Source organism: Schistocerca gregaria, chromosome 1 (assembly GCF_023897955.1).
Source record: "Schistocerca gregaria isolate iqSchGreg1 chromosome 1, iqSchGreg1.2, whole genome shotgun sequence".
In the NCBI taxonomy this organism is placed as follows: Eukaryota; Metazoa; Arthropoda; class Insecta; order Orthoptera; family Acrididae; genus Schistocerca; species Schistocerca gregaria.
The window spans coordinates 828,119,026-828,136,400 of NC_064920.1; the positions used below are offsets into that span (position 1 = coordinate 828,119,026).

General features: G+C 43.2%; 1 protein-coding gene across 1 annotated transcript in view; it reads right to left on the bottom strand.

The window, feature by feature from the left end:
• Window positions 1–17,375, bottom strand: part of LOC126271913 (proton-coupled folate transporter-like) — a 59,910-nt gene that overhangs the window by 29,472 nt on the left and 13,063 nt on the right. Inside the window, exons 3-6 of the mRNA XM_049974308.1 lie at window positions 16,548–16,826; window positions 13,898–14,072; window positions 5,940–6,126; window positions 5,690–5,837 (exon numbers count right to left, since the gene is read on the bottom strand). Of these exons, the coding sequence (XP_049830265.1) occupies window positions 5,690–5,837; window positions 5,940–6,126; window positions 13,898–14,072; window positions 16,548–16,826 (789 nt within the window). The remainder of the gene's footprint in view (window positions 1–5,689; window positions 5,838–5,939; window positions 6,127–13,897; window positions 14,073–16,547; window positions 16,827–17,375) is intronic.

The window sequence follows — 17,375 nt, forward strand, 5'->3', positions numbered from 1 at the left end:
ATGATCAAATAAAAGAAATTATTCAGATAGTGAAGGGAGATGAAAATTTAATAGTCATGGGTGACTGGAATTCGGTAGTAGGAAAAGGGAGAGAAGGAAACGTAGTAGGTGAATATGGACTGGGGCAAAGAAATGAAAGAGGAAGCCGCCTGTTAGAATTTTGCACAGAGCACAACTTAATCATAGGTAACACTTGGTTCAAAAATCATAAAAGAAGGCAGTATACATGGAAGAAGCCTGGAGATACTGACAGGTTTCATATAGATTATCTAATGGTAAGACAGAGATTTAGGAACCAGGTTTTAAATTGTAAGACATTTCCAGTGGCGGATGTGGACTCTGACCACAATCTATTGGTTATGGCCTGTAGATTAAAACTGAAGAAACTGCAAAAAGGTGGAAATTTAAGGAGATGGGACATGGATAAACTAAAAGACCCAGAGGTTGTACAGAGTTTCTGGGAGAGTATAAGGGAGCAATTGACAGGAATGGGGGAAAGAAATACAGTAGAAGAAGAATGGGTAGCTTTGAGGGATGAAGTAGTGAAGGCAGCAGAGGATCAAATAGGTAAAAAGACGAGGGCTAGTAGAACTCCTTGGGTAACAGAAGAAATATTGAACTTAATTGATGAAAGGAGAAAATATAAAAATGCAGTAAATGAAGCAGGCAAAAAGGAATAGAGACGTCTCAAAAATGAGATCGACAGGAAGTGCAAAATGGCTAAGCAGGGATGGCTAGTGCACAAATGTAAGGATGTAGAGGCTTATCTCACTAGGGGTAAGATAGATACTGCCTACAGGAAAATTAAAGAGACCTTTGGAGAAAAGAGAGCCACTTGTATGAATATCAAGAGCGTAAATGGAAATCCAGTTCTAAGCAAAGAAGGGAAAGCAGAAAGGTGGAGGGAGTATATGGAGGGACTATACAAGGGTGATGTACTTGAGGACAATAGTATGGAAATGGAAGAGGATGTAGATGAAGATGAAATGGGAGATACGATACTGCGTGTATAGTTTGACAGAGCACTGAAAGACCTGAGTCGAAACAAGGCCCCCGGAGTAGACAACCTTCCATTGGAACTACTGACGGCCTTGGGAGAGCCAGTTCTGACAAAACTCTACCATCTGGTGAGCAAGATGAATGACACAGGCGAAATACCCTCAGACTTCAAGAAGAATATAATAATTCCAATCCCAAAGACAGCAGGTGTTGACAGATGTGAAAATTACCGAACTATCAGTTTAATAAGTCACAGCTGCAAAACACTAACGCGAATTCTTTACAGACGAATGGAAAAACTAGTAGAAGCCGACCTCGGGGAAGATCAGTTTGGATTCCGTAGAAATGTTGGAACACGTGAGGCAATACTGACCCTACGACTTATCTTAGAAGCTAGATTAAGGAAGGGCAAACCTACATTTCTAGCATTTGTAGACTTAGAGAAAGCTTTTGACAATGTTGACTGGAATACTCTCTTTCCGAACCTAAAGGTGGCAGGGATAAAATAAAGGGAGCGAAAGGCTATTTACAATTTGTACAGAAACCAGATGGCAGTTATAAGAGTCGAGGTACATGAAAGGGAAGCAGTGGTTGGGAAGGGAGTGAGACATGGTTGTAGTCTCTCCCCGATGTTATTCAGTCTGTTTATTGAACAAGCAATAAAGGAAGCAAAAGAAAAATTTGGAGTAGCTATTAAAATCCATGGAGAAGAAATAAAAACTTTGAGGTTCGCCGATGACATCGTAATTCTGTCAGAGACAGCAAAGGACTTGGAAGGGGAGTTGAACGGAATGGATAGTGTTTTGAAAGGAGGATATAAAATGAACATCAACAAAAGCAAAACGCGGATAATGGAATGTAGTCGAATTATGTCGGGTGATGCTGAAGGAATTAGATTAGGAAATGAGACACTTAAAATAGCAAAGAAGTTTTGCTATTTGGGGAGCAAAATAATTGATAATGGTGGAAGTAGAGAGTATATAAAATGTAGACTGGCAATGGCAAGGAAAGCGCTTCTGAAGAGGAGAAATTTGTTAACATCGAGTATAGATTTAAATGTCAGGAAGTCGTTTCTGAAAGTATTTGTATGGAGTGTAGCCATGCATGGAAGTGAAACATGGACGATAAATAGTTTGGACAAGAAGAGAATAGAAGCTTTCGAAATGTGGTGCTACAGATGAGGAAGTATTGAATAGGATTGGGGAGAAGAGAAGTTTGTGGCAGAACTTGACCAGAAGAAGCAATCGGTTGGTAGGACATGTTCTGAGGCATCAAGGGATCACAAATTTAGTATTGGAGGGCAGCGTTGAGGGTCATAATCGTAGAGGGAGACCAAGAGATGACTACACTAAGCAGATTCAGAAGTATGTGGGTTGCAGTGGGTACTGGGAGATGAAGAAGCTTGCACAGGATAGAGTAGCATGGAGAGCTGCATCAAACCAGTCTCAGGACTGAAGACGACAACAACAACAATGTGGTGTTTACAGGTAATCACATTGTAACAGCATGCATTCTCAGAAATGATAAGTTCACAAAGGTACATGTATCACTTTGCAACAACCGAAATAAAATGTTCAAACGTACCTATGTTCTGGATTTTAATTTAAAAAACCTACCTGTTACCAACTGTTCGTCTAAAATTGTGAGCCATAGTTTTGCGACTATTACATCGCCATCTATCACAAAACGAAAAAAGTGGTCCAACTAAAACATTCATATTTCTTTACGTACTACACGAATATGTAATAAAAAATGGGGGTTTCTACTTTAAAAAAAAACGAAGTTGATATCCGTTTGAGCTATGGCAACGTCATCTAGCGGGCCAACCATAGCGCCATCTGGTTTACCCCTTCAAGCTAGACGAGTTTCGTTCTTTGTAGTTTTTTCGTTTGACGCTTATTTCGTGAGATATTTGGCCCGGTCACGATCAGTGGTCCACACTGTATAATCACGTAGGCTTCCGGGCCTTCTTCTGGGTTTGACAGCCACTCGTCGGCGTTCAGAGTGAAACACAGCCACCTGATTGAGAAAGTTGTTGTCGACGACAGGCTGAGGTACTATCGATGAGGAGTGTTCGAAATTTGCTTAACGTAGATTCCGTAAATTGCCCTGACACGCTGTGTAGAACAGGTACTAAAATCGTTTACATTGCTCCTACACAATTTTCTCTCGTACTTGACTGGCGGGAAGTTGTCTTCCTTATACAATGCAAATAGGGATTATCTGTTTTATTGAAGGACACCTTGCCCCTTTCTTCTTCTTTTCCGTTCTAGTACGGGGTGAACTATTTTAGAATTTGTCCAATTTTATTTTCTTGTTTAACTTTGTGGCCAGATGCCCTTAATAACGCCACAGTAACCTAAAACAGCGTTTACTCCTGTGGGCCTTGCGCTTAGTTGCCTTGCGGCTGTGTTTGTGCCCCACACGCAAGTAGAGGCACGCGTGCAGGTGCATGCCTTTTTCCCATGAATGCTTCTACCCACATCTGTGTTGACACTGGAAGCCCCTACTTACGTATGGGGCAAGCACAGCCGTACGTCGACTAGGAGCAAGGCGCACAGGTGGAAACACCACTTCAGTCTTGTGCACCACCTATCTATGAATAGTGTAAACTTTGTCCTGTGTGTTTCTACTTTGAACGCTTGTGTACCGTATTCTCTAAGGCAGAATTTGGGGACCAGCCCAGCAATTGACACAATGAGCGTGGGAAACCGCATGAAAACCACTTTCAGACTGGCCGGTGTACCACACAAAGGCCGTTAAATCTGCTGTGCGCTTTCAGATCATATCTCACTTCCCTCACTCGCACGCTAGCGCGCAGCCTGCTGCGCTATACGATAGGTCAAAGGAGGAGATCGTGTACAGCAAGCACACTGTAGCATCGTCTCCCACGGCCTGTTGAACAATGCAGAACTGCATGACATTTACTCTTGCCTATTGTAGAAAGATAAAGAATAAACTGGTGTTCAGCCACGGTGAACGTGATCTCGTAGCCACGCTAACACGCCTCTGCAGGCGTTACGGTGGCCATTGTTTTGTGAGAACCGATGTCTAAAAAAGTTAATTAATCGACTGAGAGTTTTCCTTTGTTTCTCGCAGCAGCAATGTATGGGATTAAAATGTACTTCACTGAGGTGATAAAATTCATGGGACATGGATATGGAAATATACAGATGGCGATTGTATCGTATAATAGACAAGATACAAAAGGTCAGCGCGTCGGCAGAGATGACTTTTGTACTCCGATGATCCCCGTGATAAGACTTCCGAATTGATTATGGCGGCACAACGGGAATTATTAGGGGATTCAATATTCTGTGTGTCGAGAATCCCAAATTTCAGGCATTACCTCTCATCAAGAACGACGCAGTGGCCGACTGCCTTGACTTAACAACGAGAGCAGCGGTATTTGTTTGAAGTTGTCAGTGTAAGAAACGCTGCGAGAAATAACCGCAGAAATCAATCTGGGAAGGACGACGAACGTATCCGTGAGGCTTTGCTATAGCAGCAGACGAGAGAAGCGAGTGCCCTTGTCAACAGCTCGACATCGTCTGCAGCGCCCTTCCTAGGCTCATGACCATTTCGGCTGGACTCTAGACGACTGCAAAACTGTTGCCTTGCCAGATGTCCGCATCTCAGATGGTAAGAGCAGATGGAAGGGTTCGAGCATGGCGCAGACCCCACAAAGCCATGGGCCCAAATTATCGACAAGGCACTGTGCACGCGTGTGGTGTCTCCATATTGTTATGGGCTGTATTTACATGGAATGCATTAGGTCCTCTGGACCAAATGAACCGATCATTGACTGGAAATGGTTATGTCCAGCTACTTGGAGACCTTTTGCAGCCCTTCATGGACTTCATTTTTGTGGATGATAACGTTCCAGTTGTTCGCGATTGCTTTGAAGAACATTCTGAATAATTCTAGTGAATGGTTTGGCCACTCAGATCACGCGACAGGAATCCTAGCGAACATTACTGGGACATAACCGAGCGGCCAGTTTGTGCAAAAAATCCTGCACCGCCAACACTTACGCAATTATGGACGGCTACAGAGGCAGCATGGCTCATTATTTCTGGATAGGACATCCAACGACTTGTTGGTCCATGTGACGTCGAGCTGCTGTAATTCGCCGGGAAAAAGGAGGTCCGACACGGTATTAGGAGGTATCTCATGGCTTTTGCCATCTCAATGTATACCTCCGGTGTTGCAGCGTTATGCTGAAGTCAATTTGGCGACCGGTCTAACGCACGTCTCCCTCTTACGTAATGAGCTAGTCACGACTAATAGCAGCTGTTGGGATACTATCGACGGGATCTACTGCCGAGCCGAGCACGTACTCTTTTTTGTTGAACTTGAAAAATGAATGAATTCTCCTGTCATAGGAGTGTGATCTAAATTAAAATTTGTCATGAATTAAAAGCCTATTTAGAAGAATTTTAATAAAAAATTTCATCCTGCAACTATTTTGGCTGTCATCCTTTATCGTGACTATTTAGAAGACCTTCCAAAACTGTCAGGTCACAGATGAGTATGATCGTACTGGCCATGAATGCAACTGAACAAGTTAACCTGTGTGAAACACTTAAGAGTTTCCATTCGCCAAAATTTCCTTCCAGATCAAGTATAAATCAGATGAACATAGGCTGATAATGTTCTTACTAGGATCAGTGCTTCAGTTTGGGTATACCTTGGGAGATGAGGACGCCAGTCACGACCACAACGATGACGATGAGGATGGTTGAACGTCCATGGTGGGGCCGCTTCATCAGGGACGTCTTGAGTGCGTCGCGCACCAGCTGGGGGCGGAAGATCCCCTTGCAGCAACCGCAACTCGCCTGAGCACAAGAGACACAGTGACGTCAGTTTTTTATCATTATGGATGTTTTAGGGTGCGAGTAATGTATTCAGTTCGGTCGGCCGGAAGGCCAGTAACTCACGTCTTCAGGCGGCGTGTAGGGCGCCATGGTCTCCGGCAGCAGGAAGATGGAGTAGAGCAGACACAGCAGCATGAGGCCGGCAGCCAGGGCGAACACCCCGTGGTAGCTGAGGCCCAGGAAAAGCGGCGTGGATAGCCCTGACCCCAGCATCATGGCCGAGTACTGCGCCGCGTCCAGGATCCCCAGTCTGCAAGCAGCAAGTCCACAGTGTCAGGAAAGTCCTCGTCTTGTGACGCGACCAGCTCTACATTGGATGTACTGGTTTTTTCACTCATTAAATTTATGTCACGATTTGGTCTGTGCCAATGCTGTCGCTCGCAGGCACATTAGGTCGAAGTCAACCTGATCATATGCTACACAGATGGTTTGAATAAATGTGTCAAGGATTTTCTGCTATATCAGATTTGTACATAGACTTAAGCTTGGGATGGCTTCCTCTGTCGTCATCGCTAGGAATATCTTGGGCGCTCGGAAAGTTGATTAAATATCGTGCCTGCCTAGGAAAATTAAAGAGATATTGCTTCCAGAATAAAGACAGACTTGGTATCAATGTTCCTGTAATTTATAAAATTTCTTGACAGTTCAGTAGCAGATACATTGATCAGCCAACACATCGTATTTTAGAACGTTGCACAGAGCACCGACGCCATATTAAATATCATGATTTCGACAAATCTGTGTCACCAAACATAAACTGAATGAAATGAAATGATAGTGTGCCACTGATAGCCGGTAGACCCTGCCTGGGGAAGTTTGGTCGTGTAGCTACAAGGCTCTTTAGGTGACGTCACGCTTGGCGACTTGCGTGTCTATGATGATGAAACGGTGATGACAACACAACTCCCCAAGAGGAGAAAATCTCTGATCCGGCCGGGAATCGAATCCGGGCCCGAGGAATGGTAGTTATACGAGTTGACTACTCAGTTAAGGAGGCCATAAACAAACGGGCGATCGTGTTTAATGTATGCCAAATGGTATCGTCTGTACCCAGCCTGTCTACTGCGATTCAGTCCTCAACTACGCCGTTCAGGTGAGAATGTGTAACAGCACGTATATCCTTAGTGCACAAAACAGGCGCTTGAAGCTGAAAGCTACAGAGTAGTAAGCATCGCTGCTAATACTTCTCATCACAGATACCGACATACTCTGTGACAGCATTTGGAACTGTGATTTCGTACCGTCTACGTGACATAGATCGGCGGAGTAAATAAAGTCCCACATGGCCCATAATAATTCCTGGCACTGACGGCAGAGGAAATCGTTGAAAGCTTGGGTTCACATACAAATCTGACCCCGGAAGAAATCCGTGAAATATTTATGTAAGAATGTTACCGCAAAAAACACGTTCTCACGTCTATACCACAATGAACAGCAATAAATGTTGATTCTGGCTATAGCAACTCCACACAATTCACAGAAAAAAGTTCAATCTAACGATAGGAGTTTAAGTTGCAACGAAATAGATGGTGTATCGGACACTACAGTACTGTTTAGTGCATTCAAATATCGGTAAGTGAACCTCGTAAATGAAGAAATGAACGTCTACTTCAATTTATGCTCATAACACTACATATAATGTACACTTTATATTATCTCATATTGATAAAAGAAAGAGCGGTTTCTGACGCATAGTAGTTACGATCCAGTTTCCAACCATTTATATATCTAAAGATAATGTCTTGAGAAGCAAGTTAATTGTGCCTAATACCAGCTTTACCTCTACAATGACCATGTCGAGTATAAAAAACCGAAATGTCATTCCAATTAATAAGAAATAGAAATTGATTCCTGGTGAAACACATATTTTCAAAATTTATGTATATCTGAGAAGTTGTCAACTTTCCGTAATTCATATCTCAGTGAAAGGCTTAGAGGTCAGAGTGGGCACAATGCACTTTAGATTGTGCCACAGGTGTTGAGCCGCGCTAAAATTCAAGTATTACAGATTCAAAAATTGTATTGACTTTGGAAAGGAGCGTCTTGCTTAACAGTGGAAATTGACAGAGGAGGTATTTGCCAGGTGCGATATGAGAAAGATGCATTTTGTAATTCTGTTTCATGTCGAATGTTGCGCAGTGTTAACGCCAATGTTTGAACTTTAATGTCTGGGAAACATAAGTGGAGGAAGAAGCAAGAACAAATAACGAAGATTACTGAAAATGACGGCCTCTCTTAATTTGCTTCGATTTATTTCTCAAAATCCGTTTCCGCTTGGTGACAAAAACTACACGTTATTGACTTCAGCCGGCCGGTGAGGCCTAGCGGTTCTAGGCCCTTCAGTCTGCAGCCGCGCGACCGCTACGGTCGCAGGTTCGAATCCTGCCTCGGGCATGAATGTGTGTGATGTCCTTAGGTTAGTTAGGTTTAAGTAGTTCTAAGTTCCAGGGGACTGATGACCTCAGATGTTATGTCCCATAGTGCTCAGAGCCATTTCAATCATTTTTTGACTTCACGAGATCACACAAATAAAAATAAGTATTTTTTTTGTACTCCCTAATTTTCTTGGGTTTAACTGAATCTCTAGAGCTGAACTCAAATCAGCCGTAACGTCACATTTCAGGGATAGTACAAAAATATGGGAACACCACAAACACAACACAATACCATCGTTAGTTCAGTGTAGGCAACCCATTGGCATTTGAAACATCTTACAGTCATCTCTGAAAGGATAAATAAAGGTCCTATATGGTTTAGAAGCGAATCTTACAACATTCTTCTTACATAATAGGAGCAAGATCAGGTAACGATGATGGAGGTGGATGTGATCAGGCAATTTTCTTTCCTCAGTAGATGACAAGGGCTCAGTAATATATATCTGTGGTGAGAAGGAGAGATGTGAGAATTCATTTTAGTATTTAAAAAAATGTTTTTGGAAGATGCAAGCTGTGAGAGCAGGATCCCTGTCGCCTTCGGGCAAAGCATCACCATTGGGGAGCGAACATTGTTCCATGAGACGGAACTGGCCAGCTAAAATGGTCACGTAATCCTTGCAGAGTAACTATGGGGCCTATGGAATAGCACGATATGGCTGCCTAATTTATCGGCGAACCCCGCGCCATGTTGAACTCTTGGGACATAAACTCGACCAGAAGATGGAAACACGGTGAAAGAAGACTTATCCAGCCAAATGGCTTTCATCCATTGCCCCGTAGTCCAGGTTTTATGTCTTCTGTACCACGTTTTCCTGTTACGGAAATTTGCAGCACTGAGGAGTGGACATGGAATTCCAGCTGGCCCTGCAATTGCCTGCTTATGCAGCTGTCTTCGTGTTGTCGTGCTGCAGCTGTCATCCTCTTATTTTTCGTCAGTATCCTCCTCTCTGACCATCCACCACCACCACTCAACATTTTACGGATAATGCTTTTCCACTTTTCCTACATGCTGCATAAGCCGTCGATACGGTGCCTCTTAAAAAATCGAACACTTCGGATAAAATGGTTCAAATGTCTCTGATAACTATGGAACTTAGCCGGCCGGAGTGGCCGAGCGGTTCTAGGCGCTACAGTCTGGAACCGCGCTACCGCTACGGTCGCAGGTTCGAATCTGCCTCGGGCATGGATGTGTGTGATGTCCTTAGGCTAGTTAGGTTTCAGTAGTTCTAAGTCTAGGGGACTGATGACCTCATATGTTAAGCCTCATAGTGCTCAGAGCCATTGGAACCATTTAAGCCATTTAACATCTGAGGTCATCAGTCCCCTAGAACTTAGAACTACTTAAACCTAACTAACCTAAGGACATTACACACATTCATGTCCGAGACAGATTCGAATCTGCGACCATAGCGGTCGCGCAGTTCCAGACTGTAGCGCCTAGAACCGCTCGGCCATACCGGCCGGTCACACTTCGGATATCTTGGTTACAGAAGCACCCATCATATGAGCAGCACCAATTTGTCCGCTTCGGATTCATTTAGCTCCGACAAAATGCACACACAACTACGCTGAATACTGTTCTTAACGTGAATGACACTTGCAAAGCATTGAGGGCGTTGCACAAGTGATGTTCGTGATAAAAAAAAGAAAGTTGCAACCTGCATGCTTGGTTAACATCTGTATTTATACCTAGGCATGCATTTCTTGCGCTTAGACTTCGAGGGGAGGTCAGGAAGCCAGTTAGCACTGAATAATATTACACGGCTGTGCTATGTATTAGATTTATCAGTCAATGGTTTTACTTAGGTTAACCAAATCGAAGGCCTAACAGAGAACGTGAAACCCCGAAGTGCCCAATATTTCATCTAATACTATGAGATATGGTTAGAAAACACTGATAAGCTAAAATATTGCCTGTACGCTGCATAAACCGTCGATGCGGTGTCTCTTGAAACATCGAACACTTCGGATATCTTGGTTACAGAAGTACTCAGCTGATTACAACTTGTTTGTCCGTTTTTGGGGCGAAATACTTCACTGATTCTACGATCAGGGACCCGAAACTTTCTTGGTAGGTTTGTGAAGGTATGTGACATAAGATATTTGCGCATAGGTCACGTAATTCGCATAAATGACGGGATGCTGATTTGTGCACGTGATGCAGCGCGAGAGCGACCCAGATGGATTCGATACGATGTCACCACACGAATTTTGTCGCCCAGACGTCTACGTGGCTTCATTATTATGCTCCTCAAACCACTATAGCACTCTCTTGGCTGGGAGACACGGACAATGGTAAAGCTGAGAATTGACATCGCTGTCAGGAAAGACATCAAACATGAAGGGCTGCAGGAGCTTCGCAGCTATCAATGTGTGTAAGATTATTACCACATACCCCATGCAAGCTGTATACATGGAAGAAGCCTGGAGATACTAAAAGGTACCAGATTGATTATATAATGGTAAGACAGATATTTAGGAACCAGGTTTTAAAGTGTAAGACATTTCCAGGGGCAGATGTGGACTCTGACCACAATCTATTGGTTATCACCGGTAGATTAAAACTGAAGAAACTGCAAAAAAGTGGGAATTTAAGGAGATGGGACATGGATAAACTAAAAAAACCAGAGGTTGTACAGAGTTTCGGGGAGAGCATAAGGGTGCAATTGACAGGAATGGGAGAAAGAAATAAAGTAGAAGGAGAATGGGTAGCTCTGAGGGACGAAGTAGTGAAGACAGCAGAGGATCAAGTAGGTAAAAAGACGAGGGCTAGTAGAAATACTTGGGTAACAGAAGATATATTGAATTTAACTGATGAAAGGCGAAATTATAAAAATGCAGTAAATGAAGCAAGCAAAACGGAATACAGACGTCTCAAAAATGAGAACGACAGGAATTGCAAAATGGCTAAGCAGGGATGGCTACAGGACAAATGTAAGGATGTAGAGACTTACCTCGCTAGGGGTAAGATAGATACTGCCTACAGGAAAATTAAAGAGACCTTTGGAGAAAAGAGAGCCACTTGTATGAATATCAAGAGCTCAAATGGAAATCCAGTTCTAAGCAAAGAAGGGAAAGCAGGAAGGTGGAAGGAGTATATAGAGGGTCTATACAAGGGCGATGTACTTGAGGACAATATTATGGAAATGGAAGAGGATGTAGATGAAGATGAAATGGGAGATACGATACTGCGTGTATAGTTTGACAGAGCACTGAAAGACCTGAGTCGAAACAAGGCCCCCAGAGTAGACAACCTTCCATTGGAACTACTGACTGCCTTGGGAGAGCCAGTCCTGACAAAACTCTACCATCTGGTGAGCAAGATGTATGAGACAGGCGAAATACCCTCAGACTTCAAGAAGAATATAATAATTCAAATCCCAAAGAAAGCAGGTGCTGACAGATGTGAAAATTACCGAACTATAAGTTTAATAAGTCACAGTTGCAAAATACTAACGCGAATTCTTTACAGACGAATGGAAAAACTGGTAGAAGCCAACCTCGGCGAAGATCAGTTTGGATTCCGTAGAAATGTTGGAACACGTGAGGCAATACTGACCTTACGACTTATCTTAGAAGCTAGATTAAGAAAAGGCAAATCTATGTTTCTAGCATTTGTAGACTTAGAGAAATCTTTTGACAATGTTGACTGCAATACTCTTTTTCAAATTCTGAAGGTGGTAGGGGTAAAATACAGGGAGCGTAAGGCTATTTACAGTTTGTACAGAAACCAGATGGCAGTTATAAGAGTCGAGGGGCATGAAAGGAAAGCAGTGGTTGGGAAGGGAGTGAGACAGGGTTGTAGTAGGACGTGTTCTGAGGCATCAAGGGATCACCAATTTAGTACTGGAGGGCAGCGTGGAGGGTAAAAATCGTAGAGGGAGACCAAGAGATGACTACACTAAGCAGATTCAGAAGGATGTGGGTTGCAGTGGGTACTGGGAGATGGGGAAGCTTGCACAGGATAGAGTAGCATGGAGAGCTGCATCAAACCAGACTCAGGACTGAAGACCACGACAACAACAACCCCATGCAAGCTCAGGAGAATGTCTCTCCACCAGTCAGCGTCAGTGGTGCACTGCACATCTGAGCCGCCGGCCATCTTATGAAATTTCCCCTTAGAAAAATTTATAAATGATTAACCCCTTAAGTTACTTGATTTTCAAACAGCTGAGCAAAACTGAACATACACAGACATTTCTCTCTTTACTCATTCAGACCATCAATTAACTGACACACAATATTTTTAGCACATCGCAATCTGACTTTCAATAATCCCTACAAAAGAATGGCCGTGACTAACAATAACGTATACCTTTCATGAAACACTTAACTCACAAAAATCTTCGTTACTCGAACTACTGAAATACAGCGAGCGCCAATACTGCCAGCTAATTAAAAGATTCAAACCGCTAAAGGCACTAACTACTGATAGGCATAGTTAGCAAATGAAAGATTTTAATAGAGAACAAACAATGTATTTACCTTAATAGTCATAATATATATAGCAGTTCATGACATCCGTTCTTACAAATGTACTGTTTCTGATGGACATACCTCCAGATTATCCATTCTCAAAACTTCGCCATTTCTCTCCCCACATCCACCACTGCTGGCGGCTCACCTCCAACTGCACAAGCTACGCGCTGTTAACAGCCAACTGCCCAACGCTACAATGGCGAATATTACAACAATGGCAACCAGCTACAGAGTGTACACAGCACAGCCAGTGATTTTCATACAGAGAGCTACGTGGCGTTACCTATATAAAAACCTAAACAGCCTACTTGCAATCTCGATGACGGCGTTTGTGGAGACAACTATCTACCTACTGTAGCGAAAATGTGATTCCCCTAAAGAGCCGACACGTTTCCATTGATCGATAGTCGAATCTCGATGGTCCCGTGCCCACTGCAGTCGTAAATGAAGATGTCGTTGGATCAACATGTGAATTCGTAGGGGTGGTTTGCTGCGGAGTTCCATGTTCAACAATGTAGGATTGACGGTGTGCTTCGAAACAATTGTGCGTGCACCAGGATTGTGCTCTTTCAGCAGGGATGCCACAGATCGCTATCTAATCTACTTTACAGAGCAGACAATATTCTAACCCCATGTTCTGTGAAGAGTCTTGTCCGCTCAACCATTTGGTGCCGAGTTTTACTGCCTTTCTATCCCTTTCCGTAGAAGCTCAAGTCAGTATTATATTTTCCCAGCTCCGCAGATTTCGAGATTTTCGTCCACAGTCTCTGCGTAAAAATAATCTACCCTTCGCAAAAGTCGCTTATCTCCAATACGCAGCACATGTCTTCGCTAGAGTGTTCACCTGTCCGCGTCTACTTCGCTTAGATACTCCTACTCCTACTTACCCGCAACGTCACCAGTTGGCATCCAGCGATGCGGTGGGAGTGGGCATATTGTATTGACTTATCAGTGTATTTGCTGTGTAATATTACTGTTACAACTGAATATCCTTCTTCAGTACACTGCGACTGACATCTACCATTGAAACTCCAATATCAGACCCAAGTTGCACGTGCCTCGTTGGCACCCTGGTCTGTAATGAGTGTATTAAGCTGTGAGCCCTACCTTAGCTCCTTATGCCCCGCAGGGCTGACGTCGGCGATGTAGACGTTGGCCACAGCCATGAGGTTAATCATGCCGCCACTGAAGGTGGCCGCTACTGAAGGCATCAGCAACCACTCCGGCGCTAGGTCTGGAATCGCAGCCAGCCCGGAGAACACGCCGTACGCGATGGCGTTGCCTGGAATGAGGGGCGACGTTGGAAGAGCACAGTGTTCCGGCTCAAGCCAGTCGTGACACAGTGTTGGACGACTTGATGTCGATAGTTATTTTGTGGAGGTCGTTTACGCTCGAATACTCACAAGGGGAGGCCAGGACGTTTGGAAAGCGGATATACTGGAAACTTTGTACACTCGTAGTACTCCATGAGGACAACAAAATGTGTAAGCAGTAGCGCGTACTTCTCAAGCGTTATTGAGAAAATCGCAAGATAATTTAGCTCGTCGAATATATATCTGTGCGTGGCCATTTTAACCATGAAGCGGCTGCGGCTGCGTGGTGCCGGCACGGTAGCTCAGCGTGTTCGGTAAGACGGTTAGCTGCCCTCTGTAATAAAAAAACTGAGTTAATCGATCAACAACGAACTTAAACGGATGTCTTACGACGTCCGCCCCGAGCAGATACAACGAACACAAGCTAACAAAATGAGATTTAAATTGAAATTGTTGGGCGTTCAAGCCGCTGTATCGCTGGATCGAGTTCCTTTCGTCAGTTTTTTTTTATTTTCAACACAGTCATTTTCTCTACTATTTATATTACAATTGATATAATGGGGAAAATACCTGTAATCGGATGAACTTTTATTAAATTTACTATGTTATTTGTCAGTCTACTAATTTTTATTATCACAAATAATGTAATATTCATTACGACCAAACGCATAAAGTGATACTGAAAATGTATGCTTGTCCGTGTCGTCAAAACTGTTCGTATTTAATCGAAAGAGAACGAGAAATTGCACTCGATACTGCATAACCAATTATCAGAGCCGATCTTTAAGGAAATACTGCGTTATGCATCGTTTGCTTCCAAACTATCGTCTGAAAGAGAGGTTTTTGGAAATGTTAACGAAGTTTTTTTTCCACGGAAAACGTCGAAAGACCTTGAGTATGCGGAAACATAGCACTTATTCAATGCAGCTGGTGCCGTTTAACTTTATGTTTTCTATGTTTTTACGAAAACAAACATCCTGTAGCTTGTACTCGTAATGTCGAAAGCGACGATTAATTTCACGTCTTTCGAAAGCCGTCTGTGCCGGTCAGAACTTGGAGGTAACAAGCCATTTCGGGGCCTTCCAGGTATAAGGGATTTCTCAAATCACGGGCAAGCATACATTTTCAGTATCACTTTATGCGTCTGGTCGTTTACTAGTCGATAGTTATGAATATTACATTATTAGTAGACTGCCAAATAACACTGTAAGTTTAATAAAAGTTCATCTGATTACACGTATTTTCCCCATTATATCAATTGTAATATAAATAGTAAAGAAAATGACTGTGTTGAAAATTAAAAACTAAACTGACGAACGGAACTCGATCCAGCGATCCAGCGGCTTGAACGCTAAACAATTTTTTTTTAATTGTTCTGAATAGTTCGCCGAATTTGTTCAGGGCGGACGTCCGATGACACCCATGCAATTTTTCGTTCATCCTTTCACTCAGTTTTATTATTATAAAGGCTAACTAACGCTCTGACAGAACATGCTGAGCTACCGTACCAGCACCACTCCTGCGCGGCCGCTACGGTCGCAGGTTCGAATCCTGCCTCGGGCATGGATGTGTGCGATGTCCTTAGGTTAGTTAGGTTTAAGTAGTTCTAAGCTCTATGGGACTGATGACCTCAGAAGTTAAGTACCATAGTGCTCAGAGCCATTTGAACCAGCACCACTCGCTCCCAGCCGCTTCATGGTTGAAATGGCCACGCACAGATTTATATTCGACAATCGAAATTGTCTTGCTATTTTCTCAATAACGCTTGAGAAATACGCGCTACTGCTTACACATTTTGCTGTCCTCATGGAGAACTACGAGTGCACGAAGTTTGCAGTAAATCCGCGTTCCAAACGTTGTCGCCTCCCCTTGTCAGTAACACTGTGCATTTTCTGAATGTGTTTAAATTTACGTAGCTGTGATGTAGATCATTGTATTTTCATCTATCATGAAGAATGGCTCGAAACTGTCGATGCTATTACCTGCATTAATATAGAGTATCAAAGACACACAGCTCTTAACGTGACTATTTCTGCAACTAAAGGAAACCGCTCTTTTTGTATCAGAGCACCGCTACCGTAAATTTTTAAGCAAGCTCGGTTTGGTAAATTATGCTACCACAAAAGTCTTTGGTCAACTACCAAACAGCATCAAAAGCCTGACAGATAGTCAACCAACATTTAAAAATAAATTAAAAGAATTTCTAGAGGACAACTCCTTCTACTCATTGGCTGAATTTTTAGGTATAAATTAAGGGAGGGAAAAAACTAACTTAAGCGTTAGTATCATGCAATATTTTGTGTAATGTAATATCTTGTACAGACATCTTTCATTAACCTGACACGTTCCACATCATTACGAAGTGTCGTATTCATGATCTATGGAACAAGTATTAATCTAATCTAATCTGGTTGATTGATAGAAGACATTTGCTCTTGACATACCAGCAAAGGACCAGATGAAGATGGGTCGACGTCCGAACTTGTCGCTCCAGCTGCCGATGAAAAGCGACACAGCGGCGGGCACGATAGCTTCGATGATGGTCTTCCAGGTGGTGAGCGTGCTGGAATAGGCGCGATCCTCGTTGGTGCACACGCTGGTGTCGCTGGAGCGGCACACGCGCTCCAGGAAGAGCCCGTTGACCACCGAGTGCGTCACCACGTAGGAGAACATGAAGAGCAGCACCAGCGGCTCCACCGTCGGGCGAGTGCGCCACCACTTCGCTGCAACACGACGCGCTCCTTCACCTGTCTGATCGCTGCCTCGGTTGCTGCTCGTCAAGTTCTATTTCATACTCTCGTCTCTCAGCGTGTGTACCAAATGTGCAAATATAGAAATTATTTCGGTCATGTGTAGTGTTTCTGGTGAGTGTTTATGTCTGGAATATGTCTAATGAATCAATTTCGATATTACTAGCTAGTCCGCCTCCGTACGAGTGGTCAGCGTAGCTCGCTGCCATGCGGAAGGCTCGGATTCTGTTCCCGGCTCTACCAGAAATTTTTCAATGGCGTCGGCGTGAAACTTTGAAAGTATATAGCCATAAAGTCTTATTCTGAAAGTATAAAAATAAAAAAGTGTATAAAATTTCCCTTTTATAATTTACTATTTTACACTTTTTTGCTGTTTTATAATCGCAATGTTTTAAAAACATTATAATATTTAATGACACCTCATGCAGTTCTGGGTCTTCTACATAATTCCACGTCTGTAACTTTATGACCTTTATGTCTTTCAATACTTATACATCCATTGTTATCGATCTACCGAGAGAG